Genomic DNA, 25,632 nt, shown 5'->3' with positions numbered 1-25,632 from the left:
GCCCATATCATGCAACTATGTTCCAGAGAGTGAGAGATAGAGAGAACCGGGGGGTGGGTGGGTTAGGACTCTGCATATTTAATTAATACTAAATAGATTTTTAGAACACTATATTAGAGTTAAGAAACAACAAATGCAACAACAACAACGCATTAAATACGGTACAGTATGTGTGCCTCATTACCGTCAAATTTACCTTGTAGCGTCGACAGGCTATTGAAACTAAGTGACATTGATATTATGAATACTGTTGATAGATCCCAAAGAAAGTGTAAACATAGCGTTACGACAAACCATGTTCTTGTAGGTTACTTGGGGCAAGTTCAGTTTTGCCTAGTGTCATCAAGTATTCTTCTATAGAGTCCAGGGACAGCACTTTCCGTTTTCTGGTGTATATTTATATTTTCTATAATTAATCCTATATACGTTGATTTCTTTCATAGGAATCAGGAATGACTGTGTAGATAGATGAAAAACAATTATTAGGTCGTGTGTGTGTGTCTGCTACACGCGAGTGCATATAACACCGATTACGTAGCATCATTTCTTGGTGATGTGTGCTTAGACGTAATGGAATATGGCTGGTGTGTGCAGGCAAGCTGATGGTTGTCATTTACCCGCAGACCTGGGATCGAATCTCGTCAGAGTACGAACTAAAAATGCTCTAACCTGTATGATAGTATTATGTGTATTAAATATTATTTCTACCTACTATTTTAAAGCATTCTCCTATACAATCCAGGGATAGCACTTTCCGTTCTGTCTGGTGTATATTTATAATTCTCTAAAATTAATCCTTTATACCTTGATTTCTTTCATAAGGATCCAGCATGACTGTGTACATAGATGATAACTAATTACTAGGTCGTCATGTGGGTGTGTCTGCTACACACGAGAGCATATAGCACCGATTAAGTAACAGTTTTTTTGGGTGATGTGTGCTTAGTCGTGATGGAATATTGACTGGTGTGTGCAGGCCAGGCGATGGGTGCCTTTTACCCGCAGACCTAGGTTTTAATCTCTGTAGAGTACGAATTAAAACTTCTGTAACCTGCATGATAGTATATATATATATATATATATATATATATATATATATATATATATATATATATATATATATATATATATATATATATATATATATATATATATATATATATATATATATATATATATATATATATATATATATATATATATATATATATAAATTTTGCGGAGAAGAACAATTTTACTCTGGTACACATTGCTACTATATCCCCCCGAATTTTAAACTTGATACAATGTATATGCATCTATAAATGATACTATCTACCAGGAAAATCGTATATCATTTTGAGAAAATTGCGATTATTAAACGTTTTGATAATATATAAATGTCAGCTATACTGGACTAACTTCTGCTGGCACTTTTAGAAGATGTCAGAGAGTTTAAACGACGAACACCCATCACATTAGCAGTAGAAGAAAAACTCGAATCCGCAAGCTGCACATGGTTCAGTCAGCAGCGTGATGTTGGCGCCACTGTGCGTAGTCTATTGTTACAGGGTAGGTGCCGCAGTACAATGCGGAGTTTAACAAGAAGAAGGAAAAATGAGCTTAAAGGTTGAATTTGATGGCTAAATATTTCGGTCAACTGGAACTTCTAGATGAGAAAATGTCTAGAGAAGAAAGTCCAGTTCAGGCTTTTCACAGAAAGGTAATATCGGCTTATTGATAGGAATAGTTAACAGCGCCGACGTGACGGGCCTATACTATATGCGACAGATGGCTTGCAAATTTAATCTAACATAACTCTCTTGGCAAAATAAAATATTTAAAAGAGTGTATGACAATTCTTGGAATTTCAAATTTTGGTGTGACACAAAAACCTAAACCAGTGATGACTGGACTGTTCACAAATCCACGTTTTCCAAGCACATGTATTCATATCCACCGTCATTAACATACGAAAGTCCGAAAACCACGTGCATGAGCAGTGATTTATTTATTGACTGGTTTCATAAGATATTTACATGTACTGTGTATAAACACGAAGTAGACACAAGTTCCCCCGAGTTTCTGCTCTCGAATGACCAATGTGTCACCCATCCATCTGGACTCATCACGGCAACGTCCGAATTTGACGTTCTTCTTCAAAGCATCACATTAATGTATTTTAACCATGGACTATAAGAGCAGCAGGGGGGGGGGGGGGGGCGAATCCGACATTTTGTCCAATCGTTATTTTGCTTAATTATTACTTTCTGCACTGAGCGGATCCGGTGTAGTCAGCGCTGGTAAAAAAAAAACGACGACGGTCCATCCTACACGACGGTGACGTCATTTGGTTTAATTAATACTTTCTGCGAGCCGATCCCAGCGTCGTCAGCGTCCGGTAAACACAGCGACGACCGCGTCGATGTCATTTCCCCCCCTGCTGCTAAGGGGCTATTTACAATGAAAATTATTTACAACTAACCGAATATTTGGTCAAGTCCGATACGATATCGTGTCCGAGGATCATGTAAATTTATCGTTACAAATCCATGTGGGGTCGACTGAGCATGACTAAAAAAGTTTCGAAAACCATTAAAGTCCATGTCACCGCCACACCAAGTTTGCCAGATATTTCGTAGCGTGTGTGTATCAACGCCGTTGAATACAGCAAGAATATTACAGTTGTCTCTGATTACTTTTGGAATCTGAGTGTATCGTTGAGTGACATATATCACGTCGGTGTTTTTATGCCTGCCTCTGGAAAATATCCTAGCTGGGTTTTTTTGATTGTCTAACATAACATCATCGTACACGACTAGATTGTTAACGTCGCCATCAATATCATCAATACCTGGTGCATCATTGATATCTGTAATAAACTCAATAACATTTTTTTCAGCGATCGCTGATGCATTCTCGTTAAAATCTTTCAACACCTCGTAGCATCGTTGATCATCTACGCTAGGGGCGATTAAATACAACTTATCCCACTTCATCCATCTCATTATTAAATTGAGTAACAATTGCGTCTTGCCGGATCCAGATGGTCCGATGATAATCATCCGGATCGAGTTTGGTAACGCTGCAACATGCTTAACTGGTTCTCTCGTTTTAGTCGCCGAAAAATCAATTATATTCATATCTCTATACATAAATTATGGATCTATATTGTGTGAAGTGTAGAGTGCGTACTGGCACAAATGATATGACAACCGTTACAACAAGAAATAACAGATCGGCACTTACTGGTAAGTGTGTACAATGCGGTACAAAGAAATTTAGATTTATTTCTATTAGACCCGGGGATGTTTTAAAAAAAAGCGAGGAGGTGATATTGCAGCCAAGTTATCAAAACTCCCCGGAACCCCGTGGGCAAAGTATCCAGGAGAAAAGCACCTCCCAGGATATAGCTACTGTGGCCCCGGAACACGATTAGATATTAGACTCGATGATCAAAATCAGCCCAAACCCGGTGAGTATCCAATAAACGCTATCGATAAGGCGTGTCATGCTCATGATGTTGCTTACTACAAAAGTAGCGATCTGCAACAGCGTCATATCGCGGATGTAAAATTAATTCACTCGTTAAATGCTATTCCTGATAAATCATTCAAAGAAAAATTGGCTTCATGGTTGGTAAAATCGGCTATGAAAGGTAAATTAATGATTGGAAGCGGAGCTTCTCGCGCTGGTAATTGAAAACGCTAGCGTTTATAATAACAACATGGAATCCATCTATTATTCTCCGAGAGGATACTGGAAAGGAAAGGCCGCAATTGGTAAACTCGCAAGCGCTGCAAAAGTAACAAAGGCCACTGCGGCTAATTGGTTATCCAAACAGGCTATATGGCAAATTTATCTACCACCACCTAAACAAATCAACTTCTCGCACTTTGATGTTACCGTACCCAATGAAGTTCATCAAGCTGACATATTATTTCTGCCGCCTGACAACGGTTACAAATACGCGCTAACCGTAGTTGATGTTGCGAGTCGATACAAACAAGCGGAGCCCTTGAAAACAAAGTCAGCAACTGAAGTAGCCGGTGCGTTTGAGCGGATTTATCGAAGGGGTCCTCTGCGCTGGCCAAATCTATTACAAGTTGATCCTGGTAGTGAATTTCGCGGCGCTGTTTTATCAACGCTGAAACATCATAGCGTCGCGATATGACGAGGTCATACTGCGCTACATCGTGATCAGGCAATTGTTGAACGATTCAATCGGACTCTTGCTGAACGGTTATTTGGGTATCAATACGCGAAGGAATTCATCCAAAAAAAACGATCTCGTGAATGGGTCAAAAGGTTGCCAGGCGTAATTGCAGCGTTAAATAACGAGATTACCCGAGCAATCAACATGAAGCCCAGCGACGCGATTAAATACGAATACATACCCGGAAGATCAAAAATAGATAGCGTTTCCAAGCCGATTCTCGGCGATGTCACTGTTCGATATCTGTATGAACCAGGAGAGCTTGAAGGCGGTAAAAAAAGAGCTACTGATCCTATTTGGAGTGTTACCACACATAACATATCAACGATAACACGATCAACTGGTAGACCACCGATCTATAGACTGGATTCAACTGCTCCTCAGCGCGGATTTACTCGCGAGCAACTACAAGTGATACCTGACGATACTCAATTGCCCCCGCGTGGTCTTAACTAGCGCCGTTGCGTCTATTGCACTCAAGACAAGTTAACCTCACATTACCACGGATATGACCGAGACTGTTATCGATCCTGTCCACGGTAAATTGGCGAGCGTCTTTATCCGAATAACGCCAGCGCATTACACAATTGCAACTCGCGCAGTGATTATTCTGTTGTTGTCGTAACGCAATTATTAATTCGGCATCAATATCAAAACGCCGCTGTTTCTTTTTATCCTGTTGGCGGTAACCAGAGAGTTTTCTATCAATGACGCTTGCATCAATAATGTCATCGTTGTCACTGGCTTCGTCAATAACAATTCTTCGAAGCTGATTTATCCTCCGTACTCGGGACACTGCAAGATAGACTAGATTTGACCATTCGATGCGATTATCAACCATCCAAACAATTGTATCCGTGATAGTCAATCCCTGCGAGGAATGTATTGTCGTTGCGTATCCTAGCGTCCACGGGGATTTATCAGCACGTAGCGCGTCCTCGACGACGCTGATATCAACGAGCACAATATCATTCAGCACAAGAATTTGTTTTTTTGTCCCTGACGCTGTCGGGCCCGGGATTTCAACTTCAATGTTTTGCCGCCGTGTGTCCGCGGGTCTATAACATAACGGCACTGGACGCGTTGGAAACTTTTCCTTATGCAACGCAAACAACTTCCGCTGAAGTGTGTCTCTGACTATCTTTCTACTCGCTACAATCAAATCGTTTGGTGTCCATGTTTCCCAGAATTCATTTAACGGCGTTTCCGGAATCACCTCGCGGATTATTTCACATTGAACTCTATCCGGCTGCAATCTGATTAATTTTTTAACCTCGCGCAGTTGTTCATCAAGTGCTCGGTAATCAATATCGGTTTCTTCATAATAGTCCACAAAATTCTTTAACCAATCATGTGGACCCTCGCCGACAAATGGTGGTGGTTGGCCATGATCCCCACACATGATTACCGCTGTATTCGCGCGCAGCAACCACTCAAGAAACATTTGTAAAACATCTAACGAAACAGTACATATCTCATCCCAGATGATAACCTCAGGAATAAATTTTTCACCCATTCGATCAGGAGTCCACTCACCGCCGCTGTATCGAAAAAAGCTGTGATAAGTAACGGCGTCAACATTTCGTTGTTTTATCTCTCGCGCTAGTCTATGGGTCGGTGTAAGCACGATTATACTTGCCCGCGTTCGAAATAATTCAATTGCCCGAGTCGTCTTTCCTGACCCACCACAGCCGCTTAAATAAACTGTTTTATATTTACAAATTGGATCAGAACACGGTGGTGCATTAGACCATTCTGATAAATTATCACCGCGTAAGTAATTGTTTTCAACGGTGACATTTGCTGACGGGGAATAATCGCGTCGTATTTCATTTTTAATTCTCCATATACCCCAACTCTCGTCCGGACTAGTAAACTCGGCTATGTTTCCCTTGTACTTTACGTCTATATAAAATGAATCAACGGCTACTCTAACCGCGGTGTCGGGAAATCTATTTATCATCGAGAATAAATTGATAGCGGCGTAACCCAGCATAGACGCCCTCAAATGTGGATACGCGGGGCTGTCTCCATCGGCGTAAGTAACAACTGTACCCAACCTTGTTCCATTGGACAAGAAAGCTGTTTTGCAGTTCACGTATTTATTTTTTGCCACTGCGTCCTTGATTACGAAATCATATTCTGCGTCATCTATAATCAGCCGTGAGCAATATCGTTTGTAGTCGCAGTTTTTTCCACCTTGTGTGAACTTACCAATTATTCTTCTACCGAGATCTTTTGCCTCGCGGTTTCGTTGGTTGAATATCCTTTTGGACCATTCGATGATATATTCCTCGTCGGCATCAATGTGTGCTCTGGACTCGTCAATTATGCTATCTAGACGCTCTGGTTCTGGTAACCAGACTTCAGTCTGCGCCCGATATGATATAATCGCGTCACTGACAATCAACGATACAAGCATGCTACAATCAATCATATACCGTAGCAGCGCTATTGGCAGCCACTTCTTTTCAGCCATGTGTCTACCGATCCAAATATAACAACAGTGATGAAGTCCTGCCGCGAATTCAAATGATACTATGCGAGCGAATCCGGTTAAATCAAAATCAGGCAGTGGTCCATTAATAGCAACACGAGTCATTTCATGTCTGGGGTGTCCAAATCGTTTGAAATACTCAGCGGCGGATCCATACCCGAGAAAACTCGCTGGATAACAGGCAACCATATCAACCGAGATCATAGCGTCGCGGTTGTATTCAGTGTTCCATAGTCCACCGTGATAATATTCCAAACAACTGGATTGTACATCCGGTAGAAATTCCTTGCGCGTTGGTCTCCACGCATTTTTCCTTGCTGCAACATGAGCCGCAACCGATGGAATCGTAAAACAATTTGTTAGCAGTTGTTCATCATGCTCTTCAAATTCCATGGCGGTTTTTTTCATCTTGTTGTGAAATGCTTCAGTGCGATATAATTCACCGTTTGGTCTTACAAACTGATCAAAGGTATCCATGTCGTTTTCAGTGCTTCGAAGTAACCACACTGATACAGGGTCGTTTTTACACAAGCAGGCAATAGCATCAAATAGTTTCCTCTCCGCGAGAAAACCATCCTCTCCCAGGAATTCCCCCGGGATATACTTTACTGTTCTATCCCGTGGAAATATTGTGACCGCGGGCGTCCACGCGTGTTCGTTATGATCAATAATTTTGATTGGGGCTCCATTTGATTTATACTTTGATTCATATAATACTTCACCGGTTATCGTTGTAACGGTTATTGGAAATCTCAGCGACGTTTCTAATTTCGCTATGTCGCTGATGGTTGCTCCTCGCTCGCGCACTGTCTCCTCCCATTGGTTTATTTTACTACGTCGTAAATCAGTCAATTTGTTTCCTCGACACGCATTTGTAAAATGCTCTATTACTCGTTCTGCTACACAATTTATCCCCGTTGACTGTTTCATCGGCGCTAGTTTTCCGATATCAGGTTTCTTATTTAACGGGTATATTCCATAGACAACTGCTGTTTCAGGATACGCTCGTTCATAGTATGGTCTGTCAATTCCGGTTAACAGCCCTGGCTTGGAGTCGCGGCTAACAATGACTGTTTTCTTATCGCTGAGAACCGGTTCAAATTTATCACGTATGATCCAATTACCTGATTCCACCCGGACAATGAATTTTACTCTGAAGAAATACCTTTTACCGTCAAGTTGTGATATTATCGTTGCTGCGCGGTTGTCGTTCATGGTAGCATCAACAACACCATCAATTCGAAATGTTGACCAACTATGAGATGCACCATCACGCTTGAATTCATTGATACAATCGCGTATTTTATTCAACAGGGTTCTATCGTTTATTAACGCTTTTGGTGCGTCCTTGAGGACTCTATCGAGATTGAACTTAATATTTTTCCAGGGCTTAATTGCTGCTAATCTCTCGAACTCATCCATATAATTAAAACAAGTATTTAAATGAAAGAATATAGTATAATGAATCACTGCAAATGGTTGATGATTGGGTCGACAACCCCGTGCAATAAATCATGTAGAGGTGAATTCTGCGGGTATCATTTACAAAGCGTTCGTAATGGTTCTCTTGGCCCCCTACCGTGCTTGGTTTGCCACGTTGGTGTAAGAGGAAAATCGCAGTTGTGTATCAATTGTGGCGGAAAGCGATACAGAGAGTTAAAACGCTATTATGACAAACGAATAAAAAACGCCGTCATTGACCCCACCGCAGACTTCGTCATCAAAACTCCTCAGGACTACATTGCAAGGTTTATAATTAAACCAAATAATGAATTAGACAAGTAGTATTATTATACAAATGAACCAAGAATTTCAGCCGCATCCTGTGCTCGTTAATTACGAGGCATCTCGCGATGGCGTTGTTAGAAATTGTAGATTAAAAAAACCAGTTGGATGGAAAAATAATCACGGGTATTTGATGTTTGGTGCCGGAAAGAAGAAGTATTATGTTCATAGGGTGGTATTTGAAGCATTCAACGGATTAATCGAAAATGGGCTTGTGATTGATCATATTAATAATAATAAGACTGATAATTCTCTTATAAACTTGCAAGCTATCTCGCAAAGTCAGAATACCAAAAAAGGCCAAACTGGTAAGTTTTCAAAGAAAGCAAAAAGCGTAAAGTCATTTGATACAACAACGCACGAAGAAAAAATATTTCAGTCGATGAATGAGGCAGGAAAATATTTCGATATTTGTAGAGCCTCAATACAATTTGTTGCAGAACGAGTATATCAAACAGCGATCTCAAAAAAGACGGGCCACAGAATTCGATTTTCATATGTAACAGAAATCAGCGAGTGACAAGGTCACCGTGACGAAGTCACCGTGACAGTGCGAACGCTACAATAAATTGTCTCTTCCGGAAGAAAACGAATTATCCTACGGTTTCATCGAATGTTAAATCACCTCGGGATTGATACGCAGGGTTCATTTTGTAAAACATTTTTTTTTTATTTAAAAATAGGATGTTTTATAAGAATATGAATATCGAAGACATCAATAATATATTAACCGAGATTTTAAAATTAAAAAATCAAGGAATTGAATTATCTGATAAGCTTGATAACCAAAAAATATTGTCCGATTATGAAATTATTAACGAGCAATCAAAGAAAGGTCGATATACCTTGCCACGCGAGTATTCTTTTATAAAGCGATTACAATATACGATCAATGAAAACTTGTATGGCAATGACGTAAATGCATTTATTGGACTATTCACTGCCGTTGAGACAGTACGAAAAAAACTCGGACAGGCTTTTGAACGACGTCGAGAAATCTCTAATAAAATTAAAAACATTAGAAGGATTATAGACGAAAACTCCCTGGAGCCCCTGGGACATATCCCCGCCACACTCGGCGGGAAATTAGAAATTACGGAGCAATTGCAATAATGGTAGGCGAATCACTTACTACTCGGCTAGCCAGAGAGCGGCTAGCAGCGCTTAAAAAGTTCATACCGTTACGAGACAGGGTTCGAAAACAACTTCAAACGCGGCAACAACTACAAACTGATTTTGCTGTTGGAAGCGAACAGCTCTTTGCTCCGGTAACTAAAGCGACCAAAGATGTTACGGCGGCAACTGTGCCCGTCCTTGGTGCGCTTGAAAAGATAGCGGCTCAGACCGAGCAAACAAAAAAGTCTCTGGAAACACTCCCTGCGAAAATAGCATTCGCTACAACACGGAGGCCGCCACCACTCGCTATAACGGACCCACAAGAACCTTATGTTACAATAGCCGACGAGGAAGAACTAGGCGCCACCGCAAGAGAACCAGAAGAAGAAATACCGGAGGAAATACCGGAAGAAATACCGGAAGAAATACGGAAAGAGGGGAATATACCCCGTAATGTTCTTAAAAAGAGCACAATAGATAAAATTAGAAATCTCGGCTACGAAGAATTAGTCGATTTTACTGTTACAAATTTTGATAAGGACACTCGAGATGAGCATATCAATAGCGGCTACGAGAAAAATATAAGGTCGTTAAAGGACTGGACAAGAATAGTGTATTTAGCAAGTAAATATAAAAATGAATTACCACCGCGTGATAATATTTATATAATGTTCCACAATAAAGTAAAAAGTGAAAGACCAAAGCACGGAAAAGGATACTCTGTTGGTAAAGACGTTACTTGTCCTGGTAGTGTTCTCAGTGATATATCACGGCTAGAAATACTAATCGGAGGAAAACGAGCCGGAAATAACTCTCCGGAAATAATCAATGAGGCCGCTGATATTTGCAGGCGGTTATTTGCCGGTGGTATCATGGACATTAATGTATATCGAACGCTCATAGACGAGTTAGTGGATGATTAAAAAAATTATAAAATTGTCGTTTTTTACGGGTGAAAACCCCAGGAAATCATTTAGAGAAAATCGATGTTTTTTACCAAAAACCGGCAAAAACCAACCAAAATCGACAAAAAACGACAAAAATTGACAAAAATTGACAAAAAACGCGGATTTTTACCGCCGATGAAAACCCCAGGAAATCATTTAGAGAAAATCGATGTTTTTGACAAAATTTATGATTCGGTGGTGGGAAGGGGGGGGGGATCAACCACTAATTGGAAAACACTGGTGTTTTTCATAATAAAGATGATTATACACTACAACCATGATAAACCAGTCAGCGTCTACGTGGTAAACTCACGATTGCCCGTATACCGCGCGTGGTACGGAGACGGTCTCGGTAGCACCATTGCGGGGTTATTTACAAGAATGGCTCCAAAAGTGGCGCCGTTAGCCAAACAATTAGGAATGAAGGCTATTGATGTTATTCGTGATAAGGGAATCAGCGCTATTGGAGATGTCGCCGGAAGGGCGTTTTCTGCAGCAAAGGACAAACTAATGTCGTTGGTGAGAAAAAGAAAACAGAAACCACCGGTGATGCCATCAACGACAGTGATGCCTGCAAATGTCAGTAAAGTAATAAATAACGCCGTGGAAGAAAAACTAGCGTCGTTGGTAAACAATAATCAAGATGACATCGCAAACATAATAGCGGGAAGTGGTTTAAAACCACGACAAAATTCGAAGAATTTAAAACGACGACGATGATTTAGATGCATCAGCGTATTATTAAATAAAATGTTTAAACGAACAGCTGACCCGGCGTTTGATATGGACGCACCAGTGCACAAGGATGATTCTGTCCGTAATTATCAATTTTATTCCTATCATGCAGTACAACGCAACATACGATCGCGAATTGAACTTCAAGTCCATGATACCAGTAAATATTTTTTGCCGTGTGAAGCGTTTATTGAAATCGAAGGAGAACTTGTAACAGAGGCCGATACTCCTGCTGTACCAGCACCGTATCCAGATGGTACCAAAGTTGGCTTAGTCAATAACGGCGTAATGGCGCTATTTGAGAGCGCAAAATATCTCATTGACGGGCGAGAAATTGAATCAATAGAACGTGATGTTGATGTTGCTACAACAATAATCGGGCTAGCAAGATATTCCGACGATTATACAAGATCAGCGGGTCCATCTATGATGTTTGCAAAGGATACTAGAAACACTGCTGGAAACTCGCAATTTGTGGTAAGACGACCAAGAAATAATGCTGATAGCGCTAACGCTGATGTTGAGAATATGATTATAAACAGCGATCCTAATTTTAACATCGGAGCTGCAACACGCATATCAATGTTAACAGGGCCGCGTAGATCTTTCTCATGCGCGATTCCACTGCATCATATATTTGGATTTTGTAGGAACGTGCGAAAAGTTATCTACGGAGCAAAGCATACCGTGGTGCTTGTGCGAAAAGGTGATGATAGAAATGCAATTTGGAGAATTCCAGCGGATCTTGCGAATCCAAATAATGACTCTGGTAAAGTCGTTTTAACTAAAATATTATTGTGGATGCCAGTAATGACTCCATCCATTACCACAGAGGCACGATTGCTATCCTTTATGGAGCAAGGAGGAAAATCATTACTAAGTTGGCTAACAACAACAACAGATACTAAGCAATCAAATATCAATGGTATATTTACATGGAACCTGGCATCACAACAAGGCATTTCGGCTCCGCGTCATATATTTGTTGCGTTGCAGGATATGACGAGAGTTGATAATCAACTATCCAGCCATATGATATTTGATCGATTAGGCGTTACTGACGTCTCGCTGAGAATAAACGGCCAGCAGGAACCATCTGAGGATATACAACTTAATTACGGTCAAAACCATATTGCACGCGTGTACCATCGGTTGCTGTCGTATATGAGTCGTGATCAAAACGTCGACACTGGTTTGCAAATATCACAACATGATTTCAAAGAACTATATCCGATCTATTACTTTTCGCTGGAACATCTTGATTTAACAAGACAATCCGTCGTTGATATACACTTCCGAGCTAATGTAACTCGCGGCGTTATTGCCGATTATAGAGCGGTTGCTGTCATTCTCAGCGACAAATCAATGCTGTTGGAAGGCGTTGGTGGACGAATGAGAATCGTTGATGCACCAGTGGAAAACATGTAATTGAAAACATAAACGCGTTTACAATAAAAATGTCGTATAGTGTTGTCGGTGTAGAGTTGACCGATGGTCAAGTCAAGAAATTACGATCAAAGTCGGCTAAACAATGTGGAACCACAATAACGTTAAAGCCGTCACAGATGGCAGGTGGTAATCATAAGATATCGTTGACGGCGCGTCAAATAAAACATTTCAATGATGCGATGAAGAATAAAAAGGGTGTTCAAATAGATTTTTCGGCTACAGCGATTAAAAACATGGAAAAGACCGGTGGGATATTTCCGTTGTTAGCTGCGATTCCAGCGTTGCTTGCCGCGGCGGCCCCAGCAGTGGCGAAGGCGGCGGCGTTAGGAGCCGTTGGTACCGCGGCGGGAATGGCATTGAAGAAGGCAACCGGGAAAGGCTATAAAAAAAAACGACCCGTAGCAGGAAAGGGTCTAAGACTACCGGGAACCCCGTATTCATGGTACTCAGGGAAGGGTCTAAGACTACCGGGAACCGTTTATTAACTCCTATGTCTAATTTTGATTTAATAGATGCCGCAAACGCGTTAGCGATAAAAAACTTCAGAGGTGTTTTTATGAGGGATCAATTACCGACGCAACCAAGGAATATTGAAACCGGTATAATTAACCTCGATAAATCCTCCGGAGCGGGAACTCATTGGGTTGCATACGCAATTGATCCGCGTGCGATCGTCTATTTTGATTCATACGGGTTAGCCCCGCCAAACGAGTTCATGCGGTATATCCGGGCGTGTTCAGCCCCGGTTTTTTATTCCACGCTGCCAACACAACAATTAAGTGACCCACCGATATGCGGCCGTGAGGTATTGAACGTACTCGCGGCGATTTCATCATCGCGGAAACCACCTCATGTGGTTGTAAACGAATACACTAGTGGGGTCGTAGAGGCCCGGCGGGTTAATTAAAAACACTGTTTTTTTTTACAATAATAATGATTGATATTTGGGGACGACCGGTTTCGGCGCTGAAAAAACCCACGGAAACGCTCGCCACCGATGACATAAAAAAACTAATCAAGGATGAAATCGCTGATACGTTAAATTTAACCAGTGTTGACCCGGGCGAAATAGTTGTATTTCAAGACCGCCAGGGTAAACTGAAATCCAGTAATGTGTCGCTGAATGACGTTTTAACACGAAATAATGATGCCGCCGAGAACACCATCGCGTTGTATACCGATGACGGACGACTTAAATCAGGTGAATCCATCTTGACGATAAATGGAAAAATAAGTACACTTGGCAACAATTATATATCCATGTCGGATTCGTTAAAAAATTTGTATGATAAATTTAACGCGCAAGCAAATCAGTTCGAGGGGATACAAAAGTCTGTCACCGGTATACAACTCACTACTGCTAGTTTTTTTGGAACCCCGACGGTAACCGAACCGAATCTTGTAGAGATAAAAAATACTATTTCGGAGTTTACAACGCTGTCGGGCCAATTTTACACGTTACGAAAAAATTTTAACAGGGCTGATAACACCATTGATAAATTCTTTGGTAAAAAAAATACCAGACCGGATGAAATTACAATAACTATAAATGATATCACTGCGTATGGACAGGAAATAGGAACAATCAAAACTGATGTTGCAACGATCATAAATAATGTAGACGCGCATAAACTGATAATAGAAAAAATCAGCTCTAATGTTGCAACGAACATAAGTAATATAGACGCGCATAAACGGATAATAGAAACAATCAAAACTGATGTTGCAGCGAACATAAATAATGTAGACGCGCATACCCAGGAAATAGGAATAATCAAAACTGATGTTGCAGCGAACAAAAAGAGTGTAGACGCGCATACACAGGAAATAGGAATAATCAAAACTGATGTTGCAGCGAACAAAAAGAATGTAGACGCGCATACACAGGAAATAGGAACAATCAAAACTGATGTTGCAACGAACAGAAGGAGTATGAACATGAATTTATATGAAATAGGAGTAATCAAAACTGATGTTGCAGCGAACAAAAAGAATGTAAACGCGCATACACAGGAAATAGGAATAATCAAAACTGATGCTGCAGCGAACAAAAAGAATGTAGACGCGCATACACAGGAAATAGGAACAATCAAAACTGATGTTGCAACGAACAGAAGGAGTATGAACATGAATTTATATGAAATAGGAGTAATCAAAACTGATGTTGCAGCGATTAAAAACAGACTACCGGAAATGACAAAAATAAAAATCCCTCATAAAAACACCATCAACACAGTATACACGATTCAGCATGAATCATTCGATTGGACTCCTACGAATGATACAGTAAATATCACCGCAATTGTTAAGGGCATTTATCGATTGACATTGATTTCAGCGATGCAGTTTAATATATCATCGTCGAGTTCATCTGGGTTTAACAATACAATATCAACAATCATTGACAAGAATGCAACCGAACGGTTTATAATTAAAGCCGTTGATAGCAGTCTATTTAGGGCAAACATTACATGGTATGTGGAATTTGTAGCGGATCTAAGTAATTAAAAACACTAGCTCTTTTAAAATAAAAATGACCACCAAGGTAATTGAATCAGAGGTATCACCGACGTCACATCAATATCGATTCAATACCGTAAAAGAATTCTCCGCGAGCTTAAAAACGCTTTCCGAACAATACCGTATAAAAATAAAAAAATACCGTCGAAAAATAACCACCATCGACGCGGTCGTGTACTCGGTGTCAGGTATAGTAGCCGGTACCGGTGTTATTTTATCCACGGTAACCATGATAGCCCCGATCGCTGTTCCAATCGCTATCTCCGCGGCGACAACAATTGCTGGAGTCGCCAACGCAATCACTAGAAAGATATCATCGTGTGCTCAGAAAAAACTCAGCGAGTATACAGTTCGCCACCAAATAATATCCGACGCGTACTCGAAATTATCCGGGTTGATCTCGTTGGCGATAGATAATTCGTTTATATCCGATGATGAATTCTCCACGATGGTCCAGTTGTATAACTCCGCGATGTTGAAATTAGAAATTGAAAATAACTTTAGTAATAACAATAATGTCACTCGAACTGCTTCAACGGATCGCGGAGAACACAACTCCGATACAAACAAACATGATATCGATAACATCAACGAAGCCAGAATTCAGTGTAAACTTCCCATCACCGGTTCCAGTGAAGGAAATAGCGCTGGCAAAATTGCGAATATATCACAGTTGGCCTAATATCCGAGCGGAAGCATTTAACGGACAACAACCTAATAACTCGCTGGTTTTTGCATGGACAAATAAACCCGATGGGACCCCAGACTGGAATGAGGTTACAATACCAACTGGGTCATACCAAGTAGAACAAATCAATAAAGAATTTCAACGCAGGATAAAATCGATCACAGGAAAAGAATCAAAAATCGATATTACGGTTCATGAACCGACGTTATCGTCGACGATTGAAATAAGCACACCGGGGTATATGGTTGATATTTATAACAGTTCAATAAGAACCATACTAGGTTGGCCCGAGAATCCACCTAATGAAATCCCCGCGTATTTGCACACAAATGTGCAATCGTATCATGAGATTAATCCCAGTTATCAAGATGAATTGTCTATTATAAGAAACACGTTATTACCTAGCGGGTTTATATTTCAAGACAGGAATACCATGCAATGGTTTTTTCCGTATAAGCAAACTCCTGAATCGTCCGCCAGGGTCACAGTTCGTTTAAATGATATCACTGGTGCGTTTGCCGAGATTAATCGTAATTACCAATTACAACTAGAACAGCTACGGAAAACAAAAGCACGAAAACACGTTGAGGTGTTAAATCAACTTATATCAGACATGGAATATATCAATGAACGAATCGTTAAGACAACATCTGCTAACAACGATGATAATAAACAAAAATTCCTAACCGAGTATAATATCACAGAAGCCGATTTACCCGATTTCAAGTTTCCAGGATACAACGCGCCAGAACTAAGAAAGTCTCTTAATGATTTTCTCGGTCCATTAATTATCCTCAAACACGATAACGGAGATGGTGGTAGGCATATTGCTCCATACAACGTAAATATCGCATCGGTGATAGCAATCAATCTAGTGTGCGATGTTATCGAAGGGAGTTACCAGGTAGATACCAAGCAATCAAATCAAGCTCAACAGGGGTATATCCTTTATTCATTTTCGCCAACAGCCCCTCCCGGATTCTTAATCGTTGAGAGCCCAATTAATCCGGTCTATATGCGATGCCATAATCGGTTTTTAACGAGAATTAATTTTAGACTTACCGATCAGTCAAATAACCTAATTGATCTACAAGAGGAGGAGTTAGTGGTTACTCTATTTGTAAGATCATTGTAAGCAGCAGGGGGGGAAATGACATCGACGCGGTCGTCGCTGTGTTTACCGGACGCTGACAAAACTGGGATCGCTGAGTACAGAACGTATATTAAACCAAATGACGTCACCGTCGTGTAAGATGGACCGACGTCGTTTTTTTTTACCAGCGCTGACTACACCGGATCCGCTGAGTGCAGAAGTAATAATTAAGCAAAATAACGATTGGACAAAATGTCGGATTCGCCCCCCCCCCCCCCTGCTGCTATAAGTGGGTGTTGTGAAACGCCACGATTATAATGAGACAGATTTTGTTAGAGTACAGCAAAGATACTTCCTTTGTTAACTTTCTGAAGTTACTGACTTTGAAGATATAGCTTAAATAATTAAATAGGATAGGGATAAGGCATATTCAAAAGGAACCCTCGATAAGCTAATCAACAAGGTATACATGAACAAGTACAGTGTATCAAACAAGAAAAAAAAACATGCCAACTATTCATAAAAAAGGAAAAGCTTTGTGTGTTTAACCTTAAGTTTGTCATTCGTGCTTTAATCTAAATGAACAAATTGTGTGTGTGTGTGTGTGTGTGTGTGTGTGTGTGTGTGTGTTTAAATTTAGATACTCGGACATGCTTTAGTCACGGCATGCAACTAAGTGTTTTTTCAATTTTGCATTACACGCTGGTCATGAAGGTTAGTATTATTTAAAGTGTCCAAATAATACTTTTAATCATTGTCGTTCATTTTTCTGATCTTAGGCATGCCAAGCACTCTCAAAACATTAATATTTACCTCACTGTTATACGTAGACAGTACGAAGAATGAGTGTCAGATCCATTTAATCCAGATGCATGTAAATATACTTTCCTTCACATAACGACCTTTAGACCAGATTTAGATGTAGAAGGATAATGTAGCAGTACCACGTCCTGCTACAATTCAGCATACGATCCATTTAATCCAGATGTATGCAAATATACTTGCCTTCATATAACGACCTAATGTAGCAGTACCACGTCATGCTACAATTCAGCATATGATCCATTGAATCCAGATGCATGCAAATATACTTGCCTTCATATAACGACCTAATGTAGCAGTACCACGTCATGCTATAATGCAGCATATGATCCATTGAATCCAGATGCATGCAAATATACTTGCCTTCACATAACGACCTAATGTAGCAGTACCATGTCCTACTACAATTCAGCATATGATCCATTTAATCCAGATGCATGTAAATATACTTGCCTTCACATAACGACCTAATGTAGCAGTACCACGTCATGCTACAATTCAGCATATGATCCATTTAATCCAGATGCATGCAAATATACTTGCCTTCATATAACGACCTAATGTAGCAGTACCACGTCATGCTACAATTCAGCATATGATCCATTTAATCCAGATGCATGTAAATATACTTGCCTTCACATAACGACCTAATGTAGCAGTACCACGTCATCGTACAATTCAGCATATGATTGATAAAAGGCAGAACTCCTTTAACCGCGTGTCCTTAAGGAGACAGGATAAAACTTTGTAATTGATGACAACGTTCGTAGCTGAGCTAGCATATATATTGTTTGTATGATATGTAATCTCTACTCTAATATGATAATATTGTTTTCTCTGATTAGACAATAGAAAGGAAGTTTTACTTACATATGTTTCTGCAATATAATTGATGCACGTTGAAAGCTTTTCTGTAGCTGCTGGAGGTGTCTGGAACTTGGTGGTTCCTCATTCCTTGTGCTTGCTGTCTTATTCAACTTTGTGTCTTTGCTACTATCACTCGTCATTGGTGTTGGTGGCTGCCTTAGAACAATCTCGGTGTCCTGCTTACTGTCGTCAGTGGAATGTTTACTCAGCCCCTCTAGAAGTTGAGTTGCATACTCTGCTTCCCTAGAAATATTATTTGCTTTAGAATAATATCTTTTTCATTTCCAATTGCGACAATAATTGGTCGTTATTGTTTCTGCTGCAGCTGTTTTATTGTTGCTGTGATTATTAATCTTGGAACTAGATTTCAAGTAACGGTTAGAAATGAGTCACATCTATGCCATTTGGACTCAAACAGACCACCACCAATTTCGTACATAATGTATGACCATATCTATAACTGACAAGGTTTTTGGAATAGTTGCACCTAACAGATCACAATGTGTGCATTGTTTACGTGGCTCCAGGTTCTGCAGTCTTTGCGTTTTATGCTAGATTTTCCACGTCTACCATATGAACGTGTTCCTCCACAGTATATTAATTTAGGAAAATATTTATTTCAATGACATGTTCTATTATGCGTAAGCAAGCAGAATTAATTGTATTATTTCCGCAGCGTAGTGTTAGAAACACGTCGCCTCGAAATAAACAGATTATTATACGTAGACATGTGCCAGTAAAATGGGATAAAGCTATGGCAGCTTGTTTTCCCATTAAAATTTCGAATTACACTTTGTCAATATCCAAGTCATCAAAGTTTTCGATTCAGTTCAGATAAATTGTGATCTAGCGAATGTCATCGAACACGAAATACTTACATGGCAAGACCGTTTCTTGCCAATAAAACAATACCTATAGAGGTTAATAGGAGTAAATATTTATGTCAGTTGGTATTTTCTGAACGTATATCATTAAATGTAATATGTATAGAGAAAATATTAAAACAACATAAGAAAATATTTAAATACCTTTCCCATTCCATTTGAATACTTGAAATTTCTCTTGCTTTTTTCAACATCTGATTTGCGGAGCTCTCTTTATCAATCGATGATGTCAATTGATCCAAAACAGAGGGCTTAACATTGTGAGACTTCCCTTCAGAAATATGTTGTGTGTCGTGATGTAAAGCATCCAAAATTGACAAAAGATATTCCCATTCTCTCTTTAGCTTTTCTGAAGCACTGTGCAAAATGAAAAACAAATATTCACTAATATAATAAATGTATGCATAACATGTCATTTGTATCGTTAAATCAATGTATGTAGCCAATTGTCTCCTCTAAATGACTAATCAAGCAAGCAAGGTGCGGGAGATATAAATTTTCATCTGCGAGTTGACAACACCATTTATAGCAAATCTTATTTCATAATGCGAAGAGCGATTAATGCTGCAATACAGGAGATGATACATTCTGGATTTTAACATCTTTTTGCAAATACATTTGCGACTGTTGGTCGTGACACATGATTACTAGCAGCGGGATAATTATTTTCTTATTCATAATTTGATGTTCACTTAACGGTAACTATCAGAAATGAGAGCATTTTATAACTTTGTCAAACCTACGTACTGTAGCGACAAGTGCATACAAAAAAATATGGAAATCATACTATGATATACATAGCAGGCTTTAGGAGAGACGTTTGAAGTTCATATTGTTATCTGTCAAATCGATCTATCTAATATTTAAATGTGCATTATCTTTCTTCTCTGTGGTCGACATTACTTTGTCTTTTCTTGGGCAAACTGTATGAAAAGCTAGAGTATGAAATGAAATAGGTAGCGTGGTTGATCATCTAAAGTTTAATCGCCGCATGCATACTTAAGTGATTGGTTCATGGTGTACCAATACAAAAGTTTATTATAGACTAATTGGTGATAATATCATGCTCAATGACTGAGCCTTCGGTGTCTAGAAATTTCATTATAAACAATGAGTTATCATTGGGGATCAACAGAGTCAAATATGATTTTAACTTACCAATGAGAAATCACAACCGTTGGAAATTCAACCGTTATAGATTTTTATGATACAAGCTTGCAGTTAAACTGACGTTTTAAAGTGGTGTGATGAGCATGGTATTTTGGTATAATTTACAAAGGAAGTTCATGGCTTTTTTAAGTCGAAGTGCTAAATACTACCATTGTCTTCTTCATGCCAGTCAGCAGTTACAAGAATATTACGACAAACAGCTGTGATCATGCTTAAGTGTTTCATTTATTTATATCCTTTTAAGGAAATTAATCAAAAATGTGATTACGCACCTCTTCCATTTCCTGTGAAATGCTGAAATTTCTCTGACATATGTAAGACCAAGATGTACTGTGCTCCCCTGGTCAATGGATGATTCGATTTGATCCAAAGAAGACGTTATGTCACCTTCAGTCTTGCCCTCATTTAGTTCTTGTACATGTTGGAGAAGAAGTTCCAGCATTGACATAAGGTAATTCCTCTCTTGTACTGTGCTTTCCATATCTCTAAATTAAAAAAGCATTGGACTATTTTCATGAGAAGTATTTTTCTGCTTAGTGTATATGGAAGTAGTTCCTCATCGTTTTGAATTTCATTCACCTCTGTCTTGATGACGTCTATTGACGCAGTCGGTTTAAAAATGTGTTATGTTATATCCGGGAAAAGCTTCTAGTGGATTTATGCCATTTCTAGGAAAGTCATCTAGGAAGAATCGCATTGTTTTATTTATTTCTGTTTATTGAGCTTGGGGTTTTATATACACATACATTTTGGTCTGCTGTATTGCCTTAATACCGTCATCGACAACACACTCCGCTCTATTAATTTAAATTATGTTTTTATATTTGTCGTATGAATCATACATTTATTTATTCGATCGTATGGCTGTTTCTACTCCTGTAATCATTATGTATATTGTTAGCAATTTATCAATTAAATGAAGTTTAAAAACTAAAGGTATATAATTTTTAACAGGAAACGTAACAAACTAAAGAAACAGAATCATTGAAAAAACTAGTCATGTTTCCCGAAAGCAAATAGGAAGAAACGTACAATTATTTCTAAAATAAACAACAATAGTCACTTAAGTTGGCAGATCAATATACATATTATTTAGACGAAGAAGGCACCTAAAATTATTTTAATCCATCTAGGCAGAATAATATGTTGTAACTTTCCTACTATGTATTAAAAGTAAAAACTGCAACAAATTTGAATCCAGTACTTTTAAAAATTTGTATTGGTGGTAGATAACATACAGATGAAACATGTCGAAGAGACTCGTGAACATTCATGAAAAAGTTTAGTGCATAAAACTTGATATAAGAGCTGTCCAAAAATTGTGTAAATAAGTCTCAACATTACCTGATTTTCAAATATGAATAAAGGCTGTATGGTTTTCATAGGACCCGGATTAGGTTATAAATATTTAAAATTAATTGACAGGGACAAAAAAAGGAGTAACCGTATCGGTTTTCTCTCTTGCTCATGTCATTTTAGGATATAATACTGCTGAGTGTAACTATCTTGATTGCTGCTTGTGTCTTGTAGCGTCACTGCGGAAATTGATTATACTCGGTTTTCATCGCAATGTGAAATCTGAATTTCCATTCATAATAAACTGTTACCTTGTCAGAGATGAACAGAAACAGAATAATGGATCTATCGAACGTAAAACGTGTCTTCTGATGTTCTTGTAAATGTATCGCCAAATATTGAATAACGATAACTAAGACGATGTACATTCATATAACGAACGTCTTCTACAAAAATAATGATAGTCATATTTCAGGAATAAAACCTATAACTTTTATTCAATATTCTATACGTTTATACTTTCTTCAGTAAGTTTTTCTGTAAGTATTTGAAATGTTTACGCCTGTATAAAATTATTTTTGATCCATTAAATGTACGTTCCCTGCGCTTTATATCTGCCTGGGTATGTGCACACACACACACACACACACACACACACACACACACACACACATATATATATATATATATATATATATATATATATATATATATATATATATATATATATATAAAAGGAATCTCTTGAATCATTGCCGCTCATAACTGCGAAAAAATAATATAGATACAGTGAACCTTATGAGAAATTTAGTAATTGACATATCGCTTTAAGTAGTAAGGGGAAATAGTGTTTTAAGTTGTATACTTCATTAGATGACGGAACTACTGATTTAGTAAACGGGCAAAAAAAGGTACTGACAAGCTTCGTTTGTTTATCAAATCCAGTAATACTAACATTGATTGTCTCTGTCAGCAGTTCAGTGTAAGCTAATGCTCAGTCTAGATACTGACTATGAGCTAAAGAATTTTTTTAGCAATCTCTCTCATGCGTATGCATGTGTGTCCGTACATAATTTTCCGAAATTAATTTTATTTTCGTCGTGATAAAAGGTGAACTAAATATACAGAGATGTAATATTTCTAATAATTGTATAACGAGGATGAATAACAAGAATGACAAGGACATAACAAGTCATTTCGTTTACCTCCTTTTGACTTGGCCAGCATTATCAATTTGAAATAGGAGTGTACTTAAATTGTCTTCTATCTATGTCCATTTGTTTTGTTGTGTGTATATTTATATTATGTTATGGGTCAGATTGTTTGAGGAGGATAACAAAGTAATTTAACATTGCATTCCCAAGGAGAGATGATGAACATGGATATTATATGACAGCTCTCTGGGAATATATAGCAATATTATATTATGATGAACAATTTTCATTTTCAGCCTTCACACTCTAATACGATAAGCTAATGTGTCCTTTTTGGCTATGAATGTCAGTTCTACTTACATCTGTTTCTTCAACATAGTTGATGCACTTGCGAGATTTCTCTTTATTTGCTCAAAATGTATTGAAACGTGCGTTTTCTTATTTTTTTCGTCGCTTTTCTGATCTTTTATTCTGTTTTTGCACAAAGCACTCGACTCTTGTTCCGGTTGTTCACTTCCGACGGGTTCGTTTTCCAGTTGAACACTCTCAAGACAAAGTCTGTTGAACTCCTCTAGAAGTTGACCTGCATGCTCTGCTTCCCTATAAATAATATATACCTTTGTTCATGCAGCTCTGTGAGTATACAGAGATGGTTCTCATTGTTGTGGATTGTCATTGTTGATAGTATTGAAAAGGGATATACACATAATGATTCTTGCTGTAATGGCTCGAACTAACGACCGCTGTCGTTAGAGCTAAAGTTTGACCTAAGTTCCAAAAAAAGGTTGATGAACAGTGATTTATTTACTGACTGGCTTCATAAGATATTTATTCCTGCCGTGCGTAAACATGAAGTAGATACAAGTTCCCCCGAGGACTACTCTTGATTGACCACTATACCACCCATAATAATACTTTTAAGTATTATTGTTCTCTTTACTGATTTTAAGCATATCAAACGCCCTTAAAGCTTAACTAGTTACTTAGATGCTATGCATATGCAGTACAGGGTACGAGTGTCCCATTCATTTAACTCACAGATCGACTTCTAGACCACATTAAGGTTATCTGGACAACCGATATATATATATATATATATATATATATATATATATATATATATATATATATCACAGTTCTGTATGATTGATAAGAGAGACAGTCACATTTAATCGGGTGTTTTCAATGACAGAGGATAACAGCTTGTAATTTATGACAGCTATCTCAGATGAGCTAGCAATAGTAATTTGTTCATGATGCCAAATCTCGACCTTCCACCTTTCCACCCTAAAATGATAACATTATTCTCGCTGATGAAACATGTCGAACAGAAGTTATACTTACATATTTTTCTTCAATATATTTGATGCATTTGCAAAGCATTTCTGTAGCTGCTCGACGTGTCTTGAGCTTGGCGGTTCTTCATGCAGTGTCTTTTGTTTCTTATCTTTCATTATGTCTTTGCTATTACTACTTGCTGTTTGTGTTGATGGGTGTCTTAGAACCAACTCGGGTTCATGTTTACCACCACAAGTGAAAAGTTTGTTCAACTCCTCTAAAAGTTGAGCTGCATACTCTGCTTCTCTGGAAATAAGATTTGCTTAGTACAATCCCAATTTCGACTCGAACTCGAACGGTATTGTGACAAAAATGGTTGCTTTTGTTCTTGCTGTTTCTGTTTATTGTTGTTGCAATTATTGATATTGACACTAGTTTTAAAAATAACGACTAAAATGAGCCGTATCTACACCATTTGGATTCGAACGAACCACCACGGACTTAGTACACAATGTTAGGCTCAAGGCTCCATTTGAATAAGCGTTTAATTATTACACCCATCCAATATTTATATTGTTTACGCATATCAATACCTGTTATTTGCATAATTAAAAACTAACGTAAGAAAATGTTGAACTACCTTTTCCATTGCATTTGAATATTGGAAATTTCCCTTGCTTTTTTAAACATGTCATCTGCGGAGCTCTCTTTATCAATCGACGATGCCTTTTGATCCAAAAGAGAGGACGCGACATTGCGAGACTTCCCTTCGGAAAGATCATGTGTTTCTTGATGAAGATCATGCAATATGGACAAGAGACATTCGTACTCGCTCTTTAGCTGTTCTGAAACACTAAGTAAAACGAGTTCAATATTTTCGCTAATTGTAATGTGTGTATGGACTACAAATCAATTAAATCTTTAAATCAATACATGTATCCAATAGTCTATGTTACATGACTAATCAAGCAAGTATGGTGCAACACGGGTTCCAACCAGCGACCTGTGTTTTGTAACTAATGTTTGACCTACGCCTGTTATTCACTGGACTATTTGTGGTTACTCCTAAAATGTCAAATGCTATCTATTTACTCACTTAGCTGCAGGTTCTTAACAGTATGAACATTTTGTACCAG

At 38.6% G+C, this 25,632-nt stretch overlaps 1 protein-coding gene across 5 annotated transcripts in view; it reads right to left on the bottom strand.

The window, feature by feature from the left end:
• Nucleotides 1–25,632, bottom strand: part of LOC149797656 (uncharacterized) — an 81,123-nt gene that overhangs the window by 12,430 nt on the left and 43,061 nt on the right. For 4 of the 5 annotated variants that reach the window (XM_089962564.1, XM_089962565.1, XM_089962567.1 and 1 more), the window contains 6 exons: nucleotides 25,137–25,349; nucleotides 24,563–24,802; nucleotides 23,579–23,818; nucleotides 21,041–21,253; nucleotides 19,743–19,955; nucleotides 18,718–18,957 (listed from right to left, as the gene is read on the bottom strand). In XM_089962564.1, the coding sequence (XP_089818690.1) occupies nucleotides 18,718–18,957; nucleotides 19,743–19,955; nucleotides 21,041–21,253; nucleotides 23,579–23,818; nucleotides 24,563–24,802; nucleotides 25,137–25,349 (1,359 nt within the window). The remainder of the gene's footprint in view (nucleotides 1–18,717; nucleotides 18,958–19,742; nucleotides 19,956–21,040; nucleotides 21,254–23,578; nucleotides 23,819–24,562; nucleotides 24,803–25,136; nucleotides 25,350–25,632) is intronic. The other variant, XM_089962566.1, reaches the window with a different exon arrangement.

Source organism: Sinohyriopsis cumingii, chromosome 6 (genome assembly GCF_028554795.1).
Source record: "Sinohyriopsis cumingii isolate HCF-2022 chromosome 6, ASM2855479v2, whole genome shotgun sequence".
Lineage (NCBI taxonomy): Eukaryota > Metazoa > Mollusca > Bivalvia > Unionida > Unionidae > Sinohyriopsis > Sinohyriopsis cumingii.
The sequence above is the reverse complement of the archived record's forward strand: the minus strand, read 5'-3'. Positions and strand labels throughout refer to the sequence as shown.